This window comes from Neoarius graeffei, chromosome 6 (assembly GCF_027579695.1).
Source record: "Neoarius graeffei isolate fNeoGra1 chromosome 6, fNeoGra1.pri, whole genome shotgun sequence".
Classification (NCBI taxonomy): Eukaryota; Metazoa; Chordata; class Actinopteri; order Siluriformes; family Ariidae; genus Neoarius; species Neoarius graeffei.
The window spans coordinates 103855244-103880711 of NC_083574.1; the positions used below are offsets into that span (position 1 = coordinate 103855244).

At 47.3% G+C, this 25468-nt stretch overlaps 2 protein-coding genes across 2 annotated transcripts in view; both read left to right on the plus strand.

Moving 5' to 3' along the window:
• LOC132888209 (protein NLRC5-like) overlaps window positions 1-25468 on the plus strand; it is a 951571-nt gene that overhangs the window by 680550 nt on the left and 245553 nt on the right. The gene's annotated exons all lie outside the window — the stretch shown is intronic.
• Window positions 3527-25468, plus strand: part of LOC132887624 (NACHT, LRR and PYD domains-containing protein 3-like) — a 75965-nt gene continuing 54023 nt past the window's right edge. Inside the window, exons 1-4 of the mRNA XM_060923091.1 lie at window positions 3527-3603; window positions 7584-7694; window positions 9316-9426; window positions 17585-17695. Coding sequence (XP_060779074.1) covers window positions 3572-3603; window positions 7584-7694; window positions 9316-9426; window positions 17585-17695 — 365 coding nt within the window. The 5' untranslated portion in view covers window positions 3527-3571. The remainder of the gene's footprint in view (window positions 3604-7583; window positions 7695-9315; window positions 9427-17584; window positions 17696-25468) is intronic.

Genomic DNA, 25468 nt, shown 5'->3' on the forward strand with positions numbered 1-25468 from the left:
TGAGTACAAGTACTTCAGTCTTGTCAGAGTTAAGCAGAAGGAAGTTAATAAGCATCCAGTGTCTAATGTCCTTTACACATTCCTCAATTCTATTAAGCTGGTGTCTCTCATCAGGTTTTGCAGAAACATACAACTGTGTGTCATCAGCATAACAGTGGAAACTAATACCATGCTTATGAACAATATCACCCAGAGGTAACATATAATAATAATAATAATAATAATAATAATACATCTGTTTTGTATAGCGCTTTTCATGGTACTCAAAGACGCTTTACAGGAGGTTCAAACACACACACACACACACACACACACACACACACACACACACACACACACAGATAACAGATGACAAAGAAAGAAAAAAAAAGGGAAAAGCAGTGGGCCTAAGACAGAACCTTGTGGAACACCAAACTTTACCTCAGTATATCTAGAAAAATCACCATTTACATCAACATACTGATAGCAATCAGTTAAATGAGACCTGAGCCAGGAGAGGGCCGTTCCGTTAACTCCCACAACATTTTCTAGTCTATCCAGAAGAATGGAATGATCAATGGTATCAAATGCTGCACTAAGGTCAAGCAACACATGCAGCAAGACACAGCTCTGATCAGATGCCAACAGTAGGTCGTTTACTACTTTAACCAGAGCTGTCTCTGTGCTGTGATGAGGTCTAAATCCTGACTGATACATTTCATGGATGTTATTCCTATGTAAATATGAGCATAACTGCTGTGCCACAGCTTTTTCTAGGATCTTGGAGATAAAGGGGAGGTTTGATATTGGCTGATAATTGGACAGCTGACAGGGATCAAGGTCAGGTTTTTTAATCAGGGGTTTGATAACTGCTAGTTTAAAGGATTTGGGTACATAGCCAATCGTAAGAGAAGAATTTATTATTTTTAGAAGCAGTTCAATTACTTCAGGTATTATCTGTTTGAATAGACGTGTAGGTAAGGGATCTAGTACACCGAGTGTATCGACCAAATCAACAACTGGATGTCACAAAATTTTCTTCAGCTGAACACAGATAAAACAGAAGTAATTCTATTTGGGAAAAAAGATGAAAGACTCAGGATTACCACTATTCTTGACACAAAGGGGATTAAAACAAAAGATATGGTTAAAAATCTTGGTGTTTTCATTGACAGCGACCTAAACTTTGACAGTCACATGAAAGCAATCACTAAATCGGCATTTTATGACCTAAAAACATTTCCAAACTAAGAGGACTTGTGTCAAAAAATGATCTGGAAAAACTTATACATGCCTTCATCTCTAGTAGGGTTGATTACTGCAATGGCCTTTTCACAGGCCTGCCAAAAAAGACCATCAAACGACTTTAGCTGGTTCAAAATGCAGCGGCTAGGGTTCTCACACGAACAAAAAGAACAGAGCACATTACTCCAATTCTAAGGTCCCTTCACTGGCTTCCAGTAAGCTACAGAATTGACTTTAAAGTATTGCTGCTGGTGTACAAATCTCTAAATGGTACAGGGCCCAATTACCTCTCTGATATGTTGCAGCGGCCTAACCCAATCAGATCTACCAGATCGCAGCAGAAAAATTTACTGGTAAAACCTGTTGTTAAAACAAAGTGTGGTGAAGCAGCTTTTAGCTACTATGCAGTACAGCTATGGAACCAACTCCCAAAGGACATCAAAAATGCTCCTGCTGTTGGCAGCTTCAAATCTAGATTAAAGACCAAGCTGTTCTCAGATGCTTTCTGCTAACTGATAAATATCATCATCTTTACATGTTTTAAACTTTACTTAACTTTTACAGTCTCTGCATGTTTTAAACTTTACTTAACTTTTATTCTATTTTATTCTGCTGGTTTTTTTACTGAACTTTTACTTCATTTTATTATTTTATTTCTACTATTGTTTAATTCTTATTTTTTCTCTCTTCTTCCCCATTTATTTTATGTAATTTTATTTTCTATTGTTTACTGTTTTGCTTTTACCTCTGTAAAGCACATTGAACTGCCACTGTGTATGAAATGCGCTATATAAATAAACTTGCCTTGCCTTGCCTTACACAAGATGAGGATTTTGATGCGGAGACTAATGAAAGTAGCTTGATTTCTCTAAGGGGAGTAAAATATTCTAATTGCTGATCTGAGTTATATTGTTAACTACAGGGTTACTTAAATTGTCACTTACATTGTCTGACCTTAAATTAGTAGTTTGAATTTTTTGTCGGATATTTTCAATTTTGTCATTAAAAAAATTCATGAAGTCGTTGCTACTACATACTGCAGGTGTACATGTGTCTATAGTGGACTTATTCCTGGTTAATTTTGCTTCAGTATTAAATAGGAATCTAGGATTATTTTTGTTATCTTCTATTAGGGAGGAGAAATATGTTGATCTTGCACTGATATCAATACTTCTGATCAGTTCTGATATCTATACTTCAGGAAGCTCTCCTTCCACGCTAATTTGAACGCAACCAATTTTATTTGGCACCATTTACATTCCAGTTTTTGAGTGGTCTGTTTTAAAGTGTGAGTGTCATTGTTATACCTGGGTGCTATTTTTTTTCTCTGATCATTTTCCTTTTAAGAGGAGCTACATTATCTAAAGTATGGTGGAACGTTGACTCTAAGCATTCAGTTTCCTGATCAAGTTCTGCGGGGGCTGACAGTGACCCAATCAAAGTTGATAACTCTGGGAGATCATTTATTTTAAGAAAGCTCTTCTAATATTAGGATGCACACCACTGTTCTTCATTTAGCCATCAGTGATGAGCTACTTTTGTTCTTAGTGAACCACAGGAAGATGCTCAAGTGTTGGCACGTGCACAATAAACTTACATAGATGCATATTTTGCGGTGTGGTCTCAATTTTTTACTGTTCCAATTTACCCCAGGTTGTGTTACAACATACCCTGGTAGTGGGGTCGGCTGTAACAATGGCACTCCTTGCATTTGACATCAAATAATGAATTCTGTGATATAGTTTGTGAAAAGGGGCGGCACGGTGGTGTAGTGGTTAGCGCTGTCGCCTCACAGCAAGAAGGTCCTGGGTTCGAGCCCCGTGGCCGGCGAGGGCCTTTCTGTGTGGAGTTTGCATGTTCTCCCCGTGTCCGCGTGGGTTTCCTCCGGGTGCTCCGGTTTCCCCCACAGTCCAAAGACATGCAGGTTAGGTTAACTGGTGACTCTAAATTGACCGTAGGTGTGAATGTGAGTGTGAATGGTTGTCTGTGTCTATGTGTCAGCCCTGTGATGACCTGGAGACTTGTCCAGGGTGAACCCCGCCTTTCACCCGTAGTCAGCTGGGATAGGATCCAGCTTGCCTGCGACCCTGTAGAACAGGATAAAGCGGCTACAGATAATGAGATGAGATGAGAGCGAAAACAGAGATTGTTTTAACTTTCACGCCGGTTTAAAACTAAAACGTATTAGTGTGGACGTAGCCGATGTTTATATAAAGGAGAGCGAGAGAGAGAGAGACTGTGACTCCACCCTCTGAAACCCCGCCTTTTCTCAGGTGAAAGTGAAAGTGTTTTCAGGTGTTTTTCAGGTGAAGGTCAGCAGGTTTTATTTTTTTGTGATCAGAAAAACATGTGGCTCTTTGGGGGGGAAAAATCATCAGAGTGAGTACAGGAATATAAAGCTGTAATATGTGAATGTTTGGATTATTTTCTAAATGAAGAACATTTCTGTCTTAACTGACACAGTTGACTTTATTCTTAATTTGATAATTCGGTGTTGACGCAGTAACTTAACCTGAAGGAAGGAAACCTGTGCGTCCTGCGGTGTTTCTTACATGTGTGTAAAGTTTACAGCTGTTATTTGTTAGAGAGGGAAGAATATTCATATTTATTACAACAATTCCTGACATACTTCCACTATTTATTCTTCTTTTTCTCCAACATACACAAACAGCAACAAACGCAACACCACTTCCTGGTTACACACACACACACACACACACGCACACACACACAGAGCCATTTTAGATTGAAATGCTGAAATGTCATTGGGCCTCGATACCATTCATGTCAGATCGGAATATCTCACAGCAGCAACGATTTTTATCGATTCTGTCCTGATAAAACCATTTCAATCACAAGTCGGATAAATATCTGTGTAGCCTTCACCTGCCATATAAGCAACCAGAGAACTGTGCTTCAGAAACTTAAAGCTCTTTCAATAATAAACATCAATCTCTATGAAGTAAAATAGCTTTTTAGCATCATGTAATTTATACACACTTTTTTTGACAAAGTGCTTACCCATATTAACAAAAAATAAACCTCTGTATTTGTGCTTGCGTTTATATGGAAGAGCACTGAAATATACAGGAGATTAGTTGCTCGGTGTTGTTCAACTCAGATAAAATTCTTTACACATCTTCTGTTAAGACCAGAGAGATGTAACGCTTCACAATCTTGTGTACAAAAATTACATACTTGCCAACCCACTGAGAAGGAAAAGCGGTAGATCAGATTGTGCAGCATAGTCGCACCCTTGTCTGGGGGGGGGGGGGGGGGGGGGGGTCCTGACTGCACTAAGGTCAAGCAATACAAGCAGCAAGACACAGCCCTGATCAGAAGCCAACAGTAGCCTTATCACACCCTTATTTAGATTCTTCAAACGATGGCTACTTTGAAGAATCTAAATAAAATATGGAATATATTTTTGTTACCACATAATTCCATATATGTTCCAGATGTTATTTCATAGTTTTGATGTCTTCAGTATTGTTCTACAATGTAGAAAATAGTCACAGTCCAGAAAAACATATGAATGAGTCAGTGTCTCCAAATCTTTGACTGGTACTGTGTGTGTGTGTGTGTGTGTGTGTGTGTGTGTGTGTGTAAATCATATTTGTTGTAATATCATTTTCCCCTGTTGTTTTCACACCAGGACCAGTCTAAGCTAATTAGACCTTCTGTAATAATGTCTGGGGAGTGTGAGGAACTCGGAACATCTGAAATGAGTGAAGATGAGCAGCACAAGATAGATAGATAGATAGATAGATAGATAGATAGATAGATAGATAGATAGATAGATAGATAGATCGGTCGATCTTTGGGAGGGTTCCCTCAGGGAAATTAAAATTCCAGCAGCATCATTACAGGATAAACAGAGAATAGAAAAAACTTCTGGATAAATTCAGTATTAACATATACAAGTTTAAAAAATATATATATACACAGGTGTATATATATGAAAAAAGTCCAGCAGGAGAGGTATTGCACATTATATTGCACATTATATTGCACATTGTCCAGTATTGCTTATTGTTAGGCTAGGCTACTGCTCCTTCCCGTCCTCTGTCCTCCTGTTCCCCCTCCTCCCCCCCAGAGAGGAGTTGTACAGTCTGATGGCGTGAGAGACAAAGGAGTTTTTGAGTCTGTTCGTCCTGCACTTGGGAAGGAGCATTCTGTCACTGAACAGGCTCCTCTGGTTGCTGATGACGGTGTGCAGAGGGTGACTGGCATCGTCCGTGATGTTCAGTAGTTTGTCCATAGTCCTCTTCTCTGCCACCGTGACCAGAGAGTCCAGCTTCATGCCGACAACAGAGCCGGCCCGCCTGATCAGTTTGTCACAAGACACAAACGTAAGCACGCAGAATGCAAAAATGTGATATAACCTACTGCTCCCTATGTTCTAAATTAAAAGAAAAAGGAAATTTACATGCACTAACATAAACTTATAAAGGATTTGTTAGAAGTTCTGCATGGAGGCTCTGAATGAAATGTTGTACAGAATGGAATATTTTTTTTTACTGTTTTTTTAAGCAGTGTTTAAAATATTAAAAATGTGTAGTGTGAGAAGTTTACTATGACCCATAAATGGAACTAAATCTGAAAACTAGTAGTGCATTAACAACAAACTGGTAATGGTTCAGGTTTCACATATTGTTGAAATGTTCGTGAGGAAGAAGTCCTGTATTTCTAGTGGGAAAAGGGTACGTTAATGGAACACAGGCATGGGGGGAAAAGACAGGTATACTGAAAGAACTGCTCAGAAATTCTTTGTGAACAGAACCAACAGAACCAAGACCATTAATGTTGCGTGATCATCAGAATAATGGGGCGGCACGGTGGTGTAGTGGTTAGCGCTGTCGCCTCACAGCAAGAAGGTCCTGGGTTCGAGCCCCGGGGCCGGCGAGGGCCTTTCCGTGTGGAGTTTGCATGTTCTCCCCGTGTCCGCGTGGGTTTCCTCCGGGTGCTCCGGTTTCCCCCACAGTCCAAAGACATGCAGGTTAGGTTAACTGGTGACTCTAAATTGAGCGTAGGTGTGAATGTGAGTGTGAATGGTTGTCTGTGTCTATGTGTCAGCCCTGTGATGACCTGGCGACTTGTCCAGGGTGTACCCCGCCTTTCGCCCGTAGTCAGCTGGGATAGGCTCCAGCTCGCCTGCGACCCTGTAGAAGGATAAAGCGGCTAGAGATAATGAGATGAGATGAGACAATAACAACTTGAAAAAGGAGAAAAGTGAGACAGAGACCTCTGGTGGCAGTGAGTGTTAGTCTGTCTTTTTCAACCTGGAATGGAGAAAATCTTTTTAAAGAGATCATGAAATATTGTGAAAGCTAAAATTTGATTTTGTATGTTGATGTATTTACTTTTAAAACAGAAAGTTTTTTGTTTGTTTTTTAGAGAATTCTCTCTAACACACATGTTTTACACACACACACACACACACACACACAACTGGGACTACTTGAGCTTTGCTAACAAGCTCATTTCTTCCTTGCCTAGCTTGAACTCGCATGATCTCATTTTAGGTGTTGATCTGAATTGTTACTGACCCAGCCTTAGACTGATCGAACCCTAAACTTTTGACTTTCTCTAAAATGGCTACGACCTTATCTGTATTTATGAACCAGGTGGGGTGCATTGACCCCTGGCAGACCCTTTTTCCTTACAACAAAGAACTTTCCTCTTTTTTCCCCCATGCACACAGTACATATTCCAGAATCGATCATTTTTTCATAGATAAGACTTTTTTCTCCTCAGTTAAGAATGTTGTATATTCAGGGTCATTACTGAATACTCTAAGTGATGATTAAATTCTCAAAGTAACAATATTTTTGGAATAAATAAAACAAAAATGTTCATTTTCTTCAAACACATAACTGTCAATCATAAAACCAGAGAAACTGATCATATATATATATATATATATATATATATATATATATATATATATATATATAAGTGTGGGTGGGTGTATTCCTCTTTTCCCTCTCCACTGTAATTGTTTATTTTTTATTCTTGTTATCATCACTTATGGTTCTCAAAGGTGATGTGGTGTGGGCGGGTGTGGGGGGGAATCAGGGGTGAAAAGTCAAAAAAGTATGTTCATATCACATGTTCAGTCCTTTTACTCAGTGTCTCCTAATAACTAGCTGCTACTTTGTAGCCAAGCTACAAAGCCCCTGTTGGTCCGTCAAGCAAGGTCTTTATTCTGCTCTGTTCCAGAGGTGCAGTATAATAATCAAATTAGGATATGCAAATAATTATGAAACTCTGGAGCTGTATATACATAATGGCATCTTCAGATATAAATCACTGTATTTTATAGATGAAAATCTAAAACTACTTTCTCTTCATTCTAGTGAAACGAAGGAAAGGCCTGTCTCACCTGGACCCAGCTGTGTGTCCTTTCAGAGTGACGGCTCAATGGTGCAGCCTCTCAGTTTTACAGATGGAGCATCCTCTGTGGAAAGGTATTCCTCTCGCTTCCTCTCACTCAGTTCTCTGAATATCTGTAGAAATAACTCCCGACAGGGCAATTCTTGTTCGCTTCAGGATAAAATGTGTTGTGCTAAATTTTCTTGATTAAATGACTGGTATCATATTCGAAGTTCATATGAACCGTTATGAACGTGTGTTCTAGTCGTATCACTACTCATAACAAGCCCATAATAATTCTACCCTAATAACTTTTGGGTAGAAAAGGAAAAGTTTTTCCAGAAGGGAATCTGCCAATAGCCCTTGGTAAACTCCAGGAGGGGGTGGGGGGGATGGGGTTAGTGGTCAGAGGAGTCTCTGTGTTGTCTTCCATGATCTAATTTTAGGTGGTGATCTGAATTGTTACTGACCCAGCCTTAGACTGATCGAACCCTAAACTTATGACTTTCTCTAAAATGGCTACGACCTTATCTGTATTTATGAACCAGGTGGGGTGCATTGACCCCTGGCAGACCCTTTTTCCTTACAACAAAGAACTTTCCTCTTTTTTTCCCCCATGCACACAATACATATTCCAGAATCGATTATTTTTTCAAAGATAAGACTTTTCTCTCCGCAGTTAAGAATCTTGTATATTCAGGGTCATTACTGAATACTCTAAGTGATGATTAAATTCTCAAAGTAACAATATTTTATGTGTAATTTGAGGGAAATGTCAGTAATTTTTGGAATAAATAAAACAAAAATGTTCATTTTCTTCAAACACAACTGTCAATCATAAAACCAGAGAAACTGATTTTATATATATATATATATATATATATATATATCTCATCTCATTATCTGTAGCCGCTTTATCCTGTCCTACAGGGTCGCAGGCAAGCTGGAGCCTATCCCAGCTGACTACGGGCGAGAGGCGGGGTACACCCTGGACAAGTCGCCAGGTCATCACAGGGCTGACACATAGACACAGACAACCATTCACACTCACATTCACACCTACAGTCAATTTAGAGTCACCAGTTAACCTAACCTGCATGTCTTTGGACTGTGGGGGAAACCGGAGCACCCGGAGGAAACCCACGCGGACACGGGGAGAACATGCAAACTCCGCACAGAAAGGCCCTCGCCGGCCACGGGGATCGAACCCGGACCCTCTTGCTGTGAGGCGACAGCGCTAACCACTACACCACTGTGCCGCATATATATATAAATATAAAAGTGTGGGTGGGTGTATTCCTCTTTTCCCTCTCCACTGTAATTGTTTATTTTTTATTCTTGTTATCATCACTTATGGTTCTCAAAGGTGATGGGGTGTGTGGGGGTGTGGGTGGGGGTGTGTGGGTGGGGGCGTGGGTGTGTGTGTGGGGGGGAATCAGGGGTGAAAAGTCAAAAAAGTATGTTCATATCACATGTTCAGTCCTTTTACTCAGTGTCTCCTAATAACTAGCTGCTACTTTGTAGCCAAGCTACAAAGCCCCTGTTGGTCCGTCAAGCAGAGCATTCTGCTCTGTTCCAGAGGTGAAGTATAATAATCAAATTAGGATATGCAAGTAATTATGAAACTCTGGAGCTGTATATACATAATGGCATCTTCAGATATAAATCACTGTATTTTATAGATGAAAATCTAAAACTACTTTCTCTTCATTCTAGTGAAACGAAGGAAAGGCCTGTCTCACCTGGACCCAGCTGTGTGTCCTTTCAGAGTGACGGCTCAATGGTGCAGCCTCTCAGTTTTACAGATGGAGCATCCTCTGTGGAAAGGTATTCCTCTCGCTTCCTCTCACTCAGTTCTCTGAATATCTGTAGAAATAACTCCCGACAGGGCAATTCTTGTTCGCTTCAGGATAAAATGTGTTGTGCTAAATTTTCTTGATTAAATGACTGGTATCATATTCGAAGTTCATATGAACCGTTATGAACGTGTGTTCTAGTCGTATCACTACTCATAACAAGCCCATAATAATTCTACCCTAATAACTTCTGGGTAGAAAAGGAAAAGTTTTTCCAGAAGGGAATCTGCCAATAGCCCTTGGTAAACTCCAGGAGGGGGTGGGGGGGATGGGGTTAGTGGTCAGAGGAGTCTCTGTGTTGTCTTCCATGATCTCATTTTAGGTGGTGATCTGAATTGTTACTGACCCAGCCTTAGACTGATCGAACCCTAAACTTATGACTTTCTCTAAAATGGCTACGACCTTATCTGTATTTATGAACCAGGTGGGGTGCATTGACCCCTGGCAGACCCTTTTTCCTTACAACAAAGAACTTTCCTCTTTTTTTCCCCCATGCACACAGTACATATTCCAGAATCGATCATTTTTTCATAGATAAGACTTTTCTCTCCTCAGTTAAGAACGTTGTATATTCAGGGTCATTACTGAATACTCTAAGTGATGATTAAATACTCGAAGTGACAATATTTTTATGTGTAATTTGAGGGAAATGTTGTCAGTAATTTTTGGGATAAATAAAACAAAAATGTTCATTTTCTTCAAACACATAACTGTAAATGATAAAACCAGAGAAACTGATTATATATTTATATATATATGTGTGTGTGTGTGTGTGTGTGTGTGTATTCCTCTTTTCCCTCTCCACTGTAATTGTTTATTTTTTATACTTGTTATCATCACTTATGGTTCTCAAAGGTGATGTGGTGTGTGTGTGTGTGTGTGTGTGTGGGGGGGGGGGGGGGGGATCAGGGGTGAAAAGACGAAAAAGTATGTTCATATCACATGTTCAGTCCTTTTACTCAGTGTCTCCTAATAATTAGCTGCTACTTTGTAGCCAAGCTACAAAGCCCCTGTTGGTCCGTCAAGCAAGGTCTTTATTCTGCTCTGTTCCAGAGGTGCAGTATAATAATCAAATTAGGATATGCAAATAATTATGAAACTCTGGAGCTATATATACATAATGGCATCTTCAGATATAAATCTCATCTCATCTCATTATCTCTAGCCGCTTTATCCTGTTCTACAGGGTCGCAGGCAAGCTGGAGCCTATCCCAGCTGACTACGGGCGAAAGGCGGGGTACACCCTGGACAAGTCGCCAGGTCATCACAGGGCTGACACATAGACACAGACAACCATTCACACTCACATTCACACCTACGCTCAATTTAGAGTCACCAGTTAACCTAACCTGCATGTCTTTGGACTGTGGGGGAAACCGTAGCACCCGGAGGAAACCCACGCGGACACGGGGAGAACATGCAAACTCCACACAGAAAGGCCCTCGCCGGCCCCGGGGCTCGAACCCGGACCTTCTTGCTGTGAGGCGACAGCGCTAACCACTACACCACCGTGCCACCCCAGATATAAATCACTGTATCTTATACAACCCTGGTTCCAAAAAAGTTGGGACAAAGTACAAATTGTAAATAAAAACGGAATGCTATGATGTGGAAGTTTCAAAATGCCATATTTTATTCAGAATAGAACATAGATGACATATCAAATGTTTAAACTGAGAAAATGTATCATTTAAAGAGAAAAATTAGGTGATTTTATATTTCATGACAACAATATATCTCAAAAAAGTTGGGACAAGGCCATGTTTACCACTGTGAGACATCCCCTTTTCTCTTTACAACAGTCTGTAAACGTCTGGGGACTGAGGAGACAAGTTGCTCAAGTTTATGGATAGGAATGTTAACCCATTCTTGTCTAATGTAGGATTCTAGTTGCTCAACTGTCTTAGGTCTTTTTTGTCATATCTTCCGTTTTATGATGTGCCAAATGTTTTCTATGGGTGAAAGATCTGGACTGCAGGCTGGCCAGTTCAGTACCCGGACCCTTCTTCTACGCAGCCATGATGCTGTAATTGATGCAGTATGTGGTTTGGCATTGTCATGTTGGAAAATGCAAGGTCTTCCCTGAAAGAGACGTCATCTGGATGGGAGCATATGTTGCTCTAGAACCTGGATATACCTTTCAGCATTGATGGTGTCTTTCCAGATGTGTAAGCTGCCCATACCACATGCACTAATGCAACCCCATACCATCAGAGATGCAGGCTTCTGAACTGAGCGCTGATAACAACTTGGGTCGTCCTTCTCCTCTTTAGTCCGAATGACACGGCGTCCCTGATTTCCATAAAGAACTTCAAATTTTGATTCGTCTGACCACAGAACAGTTTTCCACTTTGCCACAGTCCATTTTAAATGAGCCTTGGCCCAGAGAAGACGTCTGCGCTTCTGGATCATGTTTAGATACGGCTTCTTCTTTGAACTATAGAGTTTTAGCTGGCAACGGCGGATGGCACGGTGAGTTGTTTTCACAGATAATGTTCTCTGGAAATATTCCTGAGCCCATTTTGTGATTTCCAATACAGAAGCATGCCTGTATGTGATGCAGTACCGTCTAAGGGCCCGAAGATCACGGGCAGCCAGTATGGTTTTCCGGCCTTGACCCTTACGCACAGAGATTCTTCCAGATTCTCTGAATCTTTTGATGATTTTATGCACTGTAGATGATGATATGTTCAAACTCTTTGCAATTTTACACTGTCGAACTCCTTTCTGATATTGCTCCACTATTTGTCGGCGCAGAATTAGGGGGATTGGTGATCCTCTTCCCATCTTTACTTCTGAGAGCCGCTGCCGCTCCAAGATGCTCTTTTTATACCCAGTCATGTTAATGACCTATTGCCAATTGACCTAATGAGTTGCAATTTGGTCCTCCAGCTGTTCCTTTTTTGTACCTTTAACTTTTCCAGCGTCTTATTGCCCCTGTCCCAACTTTTTTAAGATGTGTTGCTGTCATGAAATTTCAAATGAACCAATATTTGGCATGAAATTTCAAAATGTCTCACTTTCAACATTTGATATGTTGTCTATGTTCTACTGTGAATATAATATCAGTGTGGCAGCGGGGGCGTGGTCAAGCACCGGTCTGTGACAGGAGGGCGGAGTTGGGGAAGGTAAGTGGCAGAATCGCTTCACCTGAGTGTCATTAACCTGTGTTTTGTGTGTTCTCCCCAGTAAACCGCCCTATTTAAGGAGGGAGAGCGAGAGCAGAGGGAGAACCGGACGAGACGCTGTGTGTGTGTGTGTGTCTCTCGCGCTAGTGAAAACTTGATTGCAACTCTGAAAAGTGTGGCAATAAAGCCGGTTTACAAACCTGATCTCTGTCCTGCCGTCCTCTGTGCTCCACCCACACGCGATTCACGCAACAGTGGTGCCGAAACCCGGGACCGTGGAGCACCTGTCCTGCAGCCCCATGGAATCCTCCCCGTTCGCGGACTTGGTCCACGCCCTCGCCACGGCCCAGCAGAGCCAGCACCAGGCGCTCGTTACACTCCGGAAGGAGCAGGAGCGCCGCTTCGAAGCCCTGGTACTGGCTCAACAGGAAGACCGCGAGGCGTTCCGGCGCCTCCTCGCGTCGGCGGGGTCCACCAGCGCCCCGGCCGCGGGCCCATCTCCCATCACTTTGACTAAGATGGGCCCGCAGGACGACCCCGAGGCGTTCATCGCATTATTCAAACAGGTCGCCGAAGCCTCGGGGTGGCCGATGGAACAGCGCGCGGCGCGCCTCCTCCCCCTCCTGACGGGAGAGGCGCAGCTAGCCGCACTACAGCTCCCCGCCGACCACCGGCTGGCCTACGCCGACCTTCGCCGGGCTGTCCTCCAGCGCGTGGGGCGCACGCCGGAGCAGCAGCGCCAGCGCTTCCACGCGCTGCGTATGGAGGAAGTCGGCAGCCCGTTTGCGTTCGGCCAGCAGCTCCGGGACGCCTGCTGGCGGTGGCTGAGGGCCGAAGATCGCGACGCCGAGGGGATCATCGACCAGGTGGCGCTGGAGCAGTTCGTCGCCCGCCTACCCGCCGGAACCGCGGAGTGGGTCCAGTGCCACCGCCCGGCGTCGCTGGATCAGGCCGTAGGACTGGCGGAGGATCATCTGGCGGCTGTCCCGGCGGCAGGACAACGGATGTCTTCTTCTCTCTCCTCTTCTCTCTCTCTCTCTCTTCCCCCTCCTCCCGTGTCCCGTCCTCGCCCCATTCCCCCACCACGGAGGCGGGGGCCGGCCCCACCCCAGCCGGCCCGCCGCACCCGTGGTGCCCTCCCGTTTCTCCCTTCTATGTCTGTCTCTCCCCCCCCTCAGGTGAGTGACCCCCAGTCCACAGCTGCAGAGGGGAGGCCCGGGCCGGTTTGCTGGCGCTGCGGGGAACCGGGCCACCTGCAGCAACAGTGTGCCGCGATGGAGGTGGGGGCGGTGGTGCGGATCCCCGACGCGCCAGAGGCTGCCCTCGATCAGGCCGGAGCATATCGCATACCGGTAAGTGTACAAGGGGCGACCTATCAGGCGTTGGTGGATTCGGGTTGCAACCAGACCTCGATCCGCCAAAGCCTGGTGCAAGACGAGGCATTGGGGGGAGCACAAGGGGTGAAGGGGTTGTGTGTGCACGGGGATGTCCACTGCTACCCGTTGGTGTCGGTCCACATACATTTCAGAGGGGACAAATCTATAGTGAAGGCGGCGGTTAATCCTCGCCTTACCCACTCTTTAATCTTGGGGACTGATTGGCCGGGATTCCGGGGGTTGATGGCACACCTGGTAAAGAGTGGGTCCTGCCGGTTAGCCGGGGGGGGTCCCGGTGTCGTTTTGGCTGGGGCTGCGGTCGCAGGGCCGTCTACGTCATCTCCGCGACAGAGTGAGGGGCCCCCGGCTCCTCCTCTTTCTATTGGGGAATCCCTCGCGGATTTCCCACTGGAACAATCGCGAGACGAAACTCTGCGACACGCGTTTGACCAAGTGAGAGTAATCGATGGTCAAACGCTCCAGCCGAATGCCACCCCGACCTTCCCCCATTTTTCCATTTTAAAAGATAGGTTATACCGAGTGACGCAGGACACTCAGACGAAGGAGTGTGTCACCCAGTTGTTAATTCCAAAGAGCCGTCGGGAATTGGTATTCCAGGCGGCTCACTTTAATCCCATGGCGGGACACCTCGGGCAGGATAAAACACTCGCCCGGATAATGGCCCGATTCTATTGGCCGGGGATTCGCGGCGACGTCCGTAAGTGGTGTACGGCGTGCCGCGAATGTCAGTTAGTAAACCCAGCGGCCATTCCAAAAGCGCCCTTGCGCCCCCTACCACTAATCGAGACCCCGTTTGAACGAATTGGGATGGATCTCGTCGGGCCATTAGATCGGTCAACACGAGGGTACCGCTTTATATTGGTTCTGGTGGACTATGCAACGCGATACCCGGAAGCGGTGCCTCTTCGCAATATCTCCGCACGTAGTATTGCAGAGGCTCTCTTCCACGTCATCTCCCGGGTCGGAATCCCGAAAGAGATTCTGACTGATCAAGGCACCTCGTTTATGTCACGAACACTGGCCGAACTGTATGGGCTACTGGGTATTAAGCCGATCCGCACCAGCGTGTATCACCCACAAACGGACGGTTTAGTCGAACGGTTCAACCGCACCCTCAAGAATATTATCAAAAAATTCGTAAGTGAGGACGCACGTAACTGGGATAAGTGGCTCGAACCCTTGTTGTTTGCAGTGCGAGAGGTCCCCCAAGCCTCCACGGGGTTCTCCCCATTTGAATTACTGTATGGGCGTAAGCCGCGCGGCATCTTAGATGTACTGCGGGAAAATTGGGAGGAGGGACCTTCGCAGAGCAAGAATGAAATTCAATACGTTATGGATCTGCGCGCAAAACTCCACACGCTCACCCACTTAACTCAGGAGAATTTGCGGCAGGCCCAGGAACGGCAAACCCGCCTGTACAACAAGGGCACGCGCCTTAGAGAGTTCACTCCGGGAGATAAGGTACTCGTCCTGCTGCCCACGTCGAGCTCCAAATTAATCGCCAAGTGGCAAGGGCCCTTTGAGGTCACACGGCGAGTCGGGGATGTCGACTATGAGGTTAGGCGAACGGACAGGGAGGGGGCGCTACAGATCTACCACCTCAATCTGCTGAAGCTCTGGAATGAGGAGGTCCCCGTGGCGTTGGTGTCGGTAGTTCCAGAGAAGGCGGAGCTGGGGCCGGAGATCCAAAAAGGGTTATTGGCATCTCGCACCTCTCCGGTCCCCTGTGGAGACCACCTCTCCCCGACCCAACTCACGGAGGTCGCCCAGTTGCAGGCCGAGTTTTCGGATGTGTTCTCGCCCCTGCCCGGTCGCACCAACCTCGTAGAACACCACATAGAGACGCCCCCGGGGGTGGTAGTGCGTAGCCGACCTTATAGATTGCCCGAACACAAAAAAAAGGTGGTTCGGGAAGAACTTCAGGCCATGCTCGAAATGGGCATCGTCGAGGAGTCCCACAGTGACTGGAGCAGCCCGGTGGTCCTGGTTCCCAAGGCCGACGGCTCGGTCCGGTTCTGCGTGGACTATAGAAAAGTCAATGCGGTGTCTAAATTCGACGCGTACCCAATGCCTCGTATTGATGAGCTGCTTGATCGACTAGGCACGGCTCGCTTTTACTCGACACTGGATTTGACGAAGGGATATTGGCAGATCCCCTTGACTCCATTATCCCGGGAAAAAACGGCCTTTTCCACACCGTTCGGCTTACACCAGTTCGTCACACTTCCGTTTGGGCTGTTTGGGGCGCCCGCTACGTTTCAGCGGCTGATGGACCGGATCCTCCGGCCCCACGCCACCTATGCGGCCGCTTATTTAGACGACATAATCATTTATAGTAATGACTGGCAGCGGCACCTGCAACACCTGAGGGCCGTCCTTAGGTCGCTGAGGCGGGCGGGGCTCACTGCCAACCCGAAGAAGTGTGCGATTGGGCGGGTGGAAGTACGGTATCTGGGCTTCCACTTGGGTAACGGGCAGGTGCGTCCCCAAATTAATAAGACAGCAGCGATTGCGGCCTGCCCGAGACCCAAGACCAAAAAGGGGGTGAGACAGTTCCTGGGGCTGGCTGGCTATTATCGTAGGTTCATACCTAATTATTCGGACGTCACCAGCCCGCTGACTGACCTCACTAAAAAGGGGGCGCCAGACCCGGTCCAGTGGACGGAGCAGTGCCAGCGGGCTTTCTCTGAGGTAAAGGCTGCACTGTGTGGGGGGCCACTTTTGCACTCCCCTGACTTCTCTCTCCCCTTTTTGTTGCAGACGGATGCGTCGGACAGAGGGCTGGGGGCCGTTTTGTCCCAGCAGGTGGGGGGAGAGGACCGCCCAGTGTTGTACATCAGCCGGAAGCTGTCAGTGCGTGAGGGGCGCTACAGCACTATCGAGAAGGAGTGCCTGGCCATCAAGTGGGCGGTCCTCGCCCTCCGTTACTACCTGCTGGGGCGCTCTTTCACCCTCTGTTCGGACCACGCGCCCCTCCAGTGGCTCCACCGCATGAAGGATGCCAACGCGCGGATCACCCGTTGGTATCTGGCGCTCCAACCTTTCAACTTCAAGGTGGTCCACAGGCCGGGGGCGCAGATGGTCGTGGCGGACTTCCTCTCCCGTCAAGGGGGGGGGGAGTCGGCTGCGGGCCGGACGGGCGCCCGGCCTGAGTCGGGCGGTGGGGGTATGTGGCAGCGGGGGCGTGGTCAAGCACCGGTCTGTGACAGGAGGGCGGAGTTGGGGAAGGTAAGTGGCAGAATCGCTTCACCTGAGTGTCATTAACCTGTGTTTTGTGTGTTCTCCCCAGTAAACCGCCCTATTTAAGGAGGGAGAGCGAGAGCAGAGGGAGAACCGGACGAGACGCTGTGTGTGTGTGTGTGTCTCTCGCGCTAGTGAAAACTTGATTGCAACTCTGAAAAGTGTGGCAATAAAGCCGGTTTACAAACCTGATCTCTGTCCTGCCGTCCTCTGTGCTCCACCCACACGCGATTCACGCAACAATCAGTTTTTGAGATTTGTAAATTATTGTATTCCGTTTTTATTTACAATTTGTACTTTGTCCCAACTTTTTTGGAATCGGGGTTGTAGATAAAAATCTAAAACTACTTTCTCTTCATTCTAGTGAAACGAAAGAAAGGCCTGTCTCACCTGGACCCAGCTGTGTGTCCTTTCAGAGTGACGGCTCAATGGTGCAGCCTCTCAGTTTTACAGATGGAGCATCCTCTGTGGAAAGGTATTCCTCTATCTTCCTCTCAGTCAGTTCTCTGAATATCTGTAGAAATAACTCCCGACAGGGCAATTCTTGTTCGCTTCAGTATAAAATGTGTTGTGCTAAATTTTCTTGATTAAATTACTGGTATCATATTCAGAGTTCATATGAACCGTTATGAACGTGTGTTCTAGTCGTATCACTACTCATAACAAGCCCATAATAATTCTACCCTAATAACTTCTGGGTAGAAAAGGAAAGTTTTTCCAGAAGGGAATCTGCCTATAGAGATCTTGCAGACACGTGACCGGAAAGTACACAGCCGCCATCTTGTCGGTAAAAAACACAGCTGAATATTGCTGCACTCGTGTACAGAATGGATCAATTTCAACCGACGGACTATACGGCTCATTTTTCTAATGAACAGATAACTAGATATATGTCTAAAATAAACGATCTACAGATTAGTGACCCTTATGGCTTTCCGGACGGAGTTTTCACGACTGTGTCAGTGGATATTGAACTGCCAGAGATGGAATACCCAGACGTGTATAATTACCTCATCAACTTTCCCTCGCTGTTCAGTGGTGAAGCACTGCGTGCTTATAAATCTCTGGACAGTTATCTTTACAGAAATTCAGGATTTGTCAGCGACTCAGATGTGGCATCTTGTAAACAAGAAAATGATCCTCACTGGATGGGTGAGTCACTTAAGTATTGAGTATAGCACTGACCAGCCGATTTTAGAATAGAATAAGGTAATTCCAGCTGTAATTCCAAATCGTCCGTCTTGTTTACCTGGCGTTGGAGAGGTAGAGGCTTAGCAGTGGAGGTTTGAGTGGCTGTTTTCTGAGCTTAGTCAACAGGCCGGCTCTGCAGCCTCGCTTTTGCTTCCGCTCCCGGCACTGCCTCCTTCGCTTTGCTTCCAATAACAATCCACGGAGACCCCGCTGGTCTCGCTATCTCGTCCGGAATGTTTTTTTTTTTTTTTTCTCGTCCGGAATGTTGTGCATGCGATGGAAATCACTACAAACCGTCATTTTCTGCTGGAAACCAATGTCCAGTAAGTCCATACGGTTGTAGTGGATATTGAAGTCCGGTACAGACGAACAACATGCAAAAATACACACAAAAAACATAAAAAACGTGCACAGGTAGGGAGAGCTTGTAGCCGCAGCCGTTGTAGTAGAATTGTATATAGTAGGGTTTTCCAGAAGAAAAGGTAGAAGTAAAAGCAGAAGTAGAACCAGAAGTAGAAGTAGTAGGCGGAAATATGGCGTTTGACCGACAAGATGGCGTCTGTCACAATCTGGATCGGCTGTGACGTCACATGCAAGTGCTCCATAGCCCTTGGTAAACTCCAGGAGGGGGTTGGGGGATGGGGTTAGTGGTCAGAGGAGTCTCTGTGTTGTCTTCCATTAGATCAGTGCAAAACCCAAACCTAACCAAGTAGGTCAGGGAGCAAATGTCCAAAACATTTATCTTGCAGTTGGGCAACTATTGCTCCATAGGAGGGTTAGAGATGGTGTCCCAGTGGGTTCTGAGTGAGATTCTGTCAGGGAAAGTGAACAGCTCGTGGATGCAAATGCAGAATGTTTATTAATGGTGAAACACAGATAATACAAAGACCAAGCAACACGAATGAGGCAAAACCATAACAGGAACATGGTACACATCAGGGTGGAGAGACTAAAGAACGACAGTGTGGACAGTCATGACTTAACCCTTTGGTGACTGACCCCTTGAACATGGTTCCTCCAGGAACGATGACGTTTCAGTCGTCAAGACAACGGAAAAACTAAAATACAAGAGCATTTTGTTTTGTGCACAAGAGCATTGTGACGTATCTTTCTGTTTTTGTATTTTAGTTCTTCTGTTGTCTTGACAACTGAAAAGTCATAGTTCCTGGAGGAACCATTTTCAAGGGGTCAGTCACCAAAGGGTTAAATAGTGTTGCTCATTAACCAAAACGTGAAACAGGTGTGGTGCAGTGCCTGATGGGAAACGTAGTCCAGTGCTGTTTTCAGCGCTGCCATGATAGAGTTGATGTTTTTGCCCTGAGCCACAGCTCATCTCTCTCTGTCACTATCATTGCCAGAACAATAGAAACCACCAGTTTGTTAAAATTGTGGTGGTAAACCCACCATGTTTTCCCTGGTGCAGTACCTCATAGTTAAAGTTAATTATGAGGTACTGCACCAGGGAAAACTGTTAGGGTTTTGCTGGGATTCAAACCTGGTTCGTTGGTGTGATGATCCAGCAAACCCCCACTAGGCCACCAGGGGAATGACTCAAATGCAGAGGCGTGAGGCGGAAGTAGAAAAAGTAACAAAAGGTTTATTTATACTATGTACACTATATACAATCCAGGGCAAAACAAAAAAACAAAAACAAAGAGTATAATTCAAAAAGAAAAAGGCAAAAATGCAAAAGCTCAGAAGATCCACAAAACACAGTACAAAGGAAACTGGAGATAAACATAACAGCACAAAGACTCCGTGACAAGAGGACTGAACTCAGGGGTATAAATACACAAACTAATTAAGGACACAGGTGAAGATAATTAGGACTAACAGGCAATTAACAAAAAAACCCACAAAACACAGGAACAGTGGCGGCCTCTAGAGGCCAAAATAAATATGACACGAAAAGGAAATAACAGCGGCCTCTAGAGGCCAAAACAGTCCAAGTCCTAACAGGACCCCCCCCTCTAGGAGCGTCTCCTGACGTTCCCAGGGCGATCCGGATGGGCCGAATGGAAGTCCCGACACAGTTCTTTATCCAGGACATCCCGAGCAGGAACCCAGCAGCGCTCCTCAGGACCATAGCCCTCCCAGTCCACCAGATATTGCAACCCGCCGCGGACCCGGCGGGAGTCAAGCAGGCGATGCACAGTGAACACAGTCTGCCCCTGGAAGATGCGGGGGGGTGGGGGGTTCCTAGGGGCAGGGGCATACGTAGACGTCAGTACAGGCCGCAACAGGGAAACATGGAAAGTGGGGTTGATCCTCAGAGTCTGGGGCAACTGGAGCCGGTAGGAGACAGGGTTCACCCTGCGCACCACCTTGAAGGGGCCAATGTAGCGAGGAGCAAGCTTGCGGTTCTCCACCCGCAGCGGAAGGTCCTTAGTGGACAGTCAAACGCGCTGCCCAGGGTGGAAAGTGTGTGCAGGTCTTCTATGGCGGTTGGCCTGAGTCTGGTTGGTTCTGGAGGTCTGTATGAGGGTCTTCCTGACCTTGCTCCAGGTCTTGCGACACCGTCTCACATATTGGTTGACCGAGGGCACCCCCGCGTCCTCCTCCTGGTCCGGGAACAGAGGTGGCTGGAACCCGAATTGGCACTGGAATGGCGACAGCTTGGTGGCCGATGACTGCAGGGTGTTGTGGGCGTACTCTGCCCATGGCAGCCAGGTGCTCCACGATGTCGGGTTATCCATAGCCAGGCCTCGCAGGGTGGTTTCCAGGTCCTGGTTGAGCCTCTCCGTCTGACCATTGGACTGTGGGTGAAACCCAGAGGAGAGGCTGGCAGTGGCTCCGATGACCTTGCAGAACCCGTGCCACACTCGGGAGGAGAACTGGGGCCCTCGGTCTGAGACGATGTCCTGTGGAAGACCAAAGACTCGGAAGACATGATTAAATATAAGTTTCGCTGTTTCAAGAGCAGAGGGGAGTTTGCACAGAGGTATGAAGCGGCAGGCCTTGGAGAATCTGTCAACAATGACCAAAATGACCGTGTTACCTTGTGACTCAGGGAGACCCGTGATGAAGTCGACTGCCACGTGGGACCAGGGACGCCGGGGAATGGTCAGAGGATGCAGGAGACCCTGGGGACGCTGTCGTGGGTTCTTGGTTCTGGTGCAAACCTCACAGGACAGGACAAATGACCTTACTTCCTGCTCCATGTTAGGCCACCAGAAGCGTCTTTTCAGGAAGTCCAGGGTCCTCCGAGCTCCCGGGTGGGCGGTGAGAGGGGAAGAGTGACCCCACTGGAGAACCTTGGCCCGGGCTTGATGTGGGACGTACAAGAGGCCCGGTGGCCCCGTCCCAGGACCGGGGTCCTGGCGTTGGGCTCGTCGAACAGCCTCCTCAATACCCCAGCGGACAGGGGCCACAATCCGGGACACCGGGATAATAGGCCCGACTTCATTCTCCCTGTTAGTGGCAGAGAACAGCCTGGACAGTGCATCAGGTTTGGTGTTCTTGGAGCCGGGACGGTACGAGAGGGTGAAGTCAAACCGACTGAAAAACAGGGCCCACCTAGCCTGTCGAGGGTTCAGTCTCTTGGCTTGCTGGAGGTACTCCAGGTTCTTGTGGTCAGTCCAAACCAGGAATGGATGTTGCGCTCCCTCCAGCCAGTGCCTCCACTCCTCAAGGGCCAGTTTGACCGCTAGCAGTTCTCGATCCCCCACATCGTACCGGGACTCCGCAGGACTCAGGCGGTGGGAGAAGTAAGCGCAGGGGTGCAGCTTTCCTTCCGAACGTTGAGAGAGTACCGCGCCGACACCACTGTCCGAGGCGTCCACCTCCACGATGAATGGTTGGGAGGTGTCCGGGAGGACCAGAATGGGTGCCGTGCAGAAGCGGGCCTTGAGGTCTTTGAACGCCTTTTCTGCCTGAGGAGACCAGCCATAAGATCCACCTGTCCCTTTGGTGAGGTCTGACATGGGTGCTGCCACAGAACTGAAGTTCCTGATGAACTTGCGGTAGAAGTTAGCGAATCCTAAGAACCGCTGAACCTCCTTAACGGACTTGGGAGTAGGCCAGTCCCGGACGGCCAGGGTCTTGGCAGGGTCCATTTGGAGTTGGCCTGTCCGTACAATAAATCCCAGAAAGGAGACCTCAGGAACATGAAATTCGCATTTCTGGGCCTTGGCGAACAGATTGTTCTGTAGCAGCATCTGGAGAACCTGGCGGACATGGTGGCGGTGCTCCTGCACAGTCTTGGAAAAGATAAGGATGTCATCGAGGTAGACAAAGACGTACAGGTTAATCATGTCCCTTAAGACGTCGTTGATTAGGGCCTGAAAAACAGCTGGTGCGTTGGTGAGTCCGAAGGGCATCACCTGGTATTCGTAGTGCCCAGACGGGGTGTTAAAGGCAGTCTTCCACTCGTCTCCCTGTCGGATACGGATGAGGTGGTATGCGTTCCGTAGGTCCAACTTGGTGAAGACGGTGGCGCCTTGGAGCAGGTCGAAAGCAGCGGACATCAGCGGAAGGGGATATCGGTTGCGCACAGTGATCTTGTTCAGGCCCCTGTAGTCAATACATGGTCGAAGCCCCCCATCCTTCTTGCCGACAAAGAAGAAGCCGGCACCAGCAGGTGAGGTGGAGGGTCGAATGAACCCAGAGACCAGGGCGTCTTTGAGGTATTCCTCCATAGCCTTGCGTTCTGGCTGAGAGAGGGAAAACAGTCTGCCACGAGGAGGGGTAGTCCCAGGGAGCAAGTCGATGGCACAGTCGTAGGCCCGGTGCGGAGGAAGAACGGCGGCCCTGCTCTTGCTGAATACCTCCTTGAGATCCCAGTACTCTGTGGGAACTTGAGATAACTCGGTGAGATCAGGGGGCTCGGCAGGAGACACAGGATAGCTAGAGAGCAGACAAGAGGCATGGCATGCAGGGCCCCATTCCACAACCTGGCTTGTTACCCAGTCTATGCGAGGGTTGTGGCGAGTAAGCCAAGGAAGGCCTAGAATAACTGGGAACTCAGGTGAAGGAATCAGGTGCAGGGATATTTCTTCCTTGTGACCTTGAGACTGGAGGAAGACTGGAGAAGTAACTTGAGTGACTCTTCCATCACCTAACGCTTGGCCATCGAGGGCAGACACAGACAGAGGGACTTCAAGAGGTGCAGTAGGTATATTGATGCTTTGGGCGAAGTGAATATCCATAAAGTTCCCAGCCGCCCCTGAGTCTATCAAAGCTTGACAAGAGTAGACAGACTCACCCCAGGAGATGGAGACCGGGATGTAGATTCCTTGGCCAGGGAGTCCGGGAGAGAGGGTAGGCCCCATCACAACCCTCCCTCGGCTGGACGGGGCGGTCCTTTTCCCAAGAGTTCGGGACATGATGCTCGGAAGTGACCAGGCTTGCCACAGTAGATGCAGCACTTGTCCCTCCTTCTGCGCTCCCTCTCAGATGTGGAGAGGCGAGTACGACCCACTTGCATGGGTTCTGGACAGTCACTGAAGGAGGTAGATGGTCTCCAGGTAGAGGTAGGGAGGCTGGGGGGGCTCAAGGCTTGGTGGCGTTCTCTCATCCTGTTGTCCAGACGAATAGCATGTGAGATGAGGGTTTCGAGGTCACTTGGGCATCCAATAGAGGCCAGACCGTCCTTGATGGGGTCAGACAGACCATGGTGGAAGGCTGACACCAGGGCAGTCTCGTTCCATCCACTTACTGCTGCGAGTGTTCGGAACGAGATGGCGTAATCTGCGACGCTTCCTCCTTGCCGGATGGACATGAGCTTTCGGGCTGCGTCGGTACTGATGTCTGCCTGATCGAAGACCCGAAGCATCTCTTCAGAAAACAGCTGGAAATCAAAGCACTCAGGTCCCTGTCTTTGCCAGATAGCAGTAGCCCAGGCTCGCGCCTTACCAGCTAATAAGGTGATCACAAAGGCAATCTTGCGGCGAGCCGTAGTGTAGGTGGTAGGCTGAAGCTCAAAGGTGAGTTGACACTGGGTAAGGAACTCTCGGCACTCACTGTGCTTGCCGTCATACCTCTGTGGTGCAGGAAGGCTGGGTTCGCGAGGTGAAGAAGGCAGCATGGCAGGAGGCACTGGAGCAGGAGTGGGAGCTGGATCAGGAGTGGGAGCTGGATCAGGAGCAGGAGATGCAGGCAGAGATGTCAGCTGTGCCAGGGTTTTCCCAATTTGCTGAAGCAGTTCCTCGTGGCGAGCAAGGGCCTCACGTTGGCTGGTGAGCGTACGTCCATGAGCGTCCATGGTCGCTCCGAAGCGTGTCAAAGCTGCCATAATTCCCTGAAGGTTGGCCAGGTAGACAGTTGAAGCAGCCTCTGCTGAGTCGGTCATCACGGAGTCTTTCTGTTAGGGTTTTGCTGGGATTCGAACCTGGTTCGTTGGTGTGATGATCTAGCAAACCCCCACTAGGCCACCAGGGGAATGACTCAAATGCAGAGGCATGAGGCGGAAGTAGAAAAAGTAACAAAAGGTTTATTTATACTATGTACACTATATACAATCCAGGGCAAAACAAAAAAACAAAAACAAAGAGTATAATTCAAAAAGAAAAAGGCAAAAATGCAAAAGCTCAGAAGATCCACAAAACACAGTACAAAGGAAACTGGAGATAAACATAACAGCACAAAGACTCCGTGACAAGAGGACTGAACTCAGGGGTATAAATACACAAACTAATTAAGGACACAGGTGAAGATAATTAGGACTAACAGGCAATTAACAAAAAAAACCACAAAACACAGGAACAGTGGCGGCCTCTAGAGGCCAAAATAAATATGACACGAAAAGGAAATAACAGCGGCCTCTAGAGGCCAAAACAGTCCAAGTCCTAACAAAAACATGGTGGCAAAAACCATGGAAGTTCTTCCCCAACCCACCATGTGACCTTGAAGGGCTCTTGCTGCTTGGCAGTAATCACAAGTTATTACAAGCTACAGTTGGGGGTTCCAAGTGCTTTATCTCCTGGTACAAATGAAGAGTTTGGTTCCAAAACACTACAAGCGCCATTAAAATAAATTGAGTTTCTGTTAAAATAAGCTTGGCATTTGATCGCGATTCAAAGTTTCAAAATCAATTTTATACAAAATGTGATATCCACCA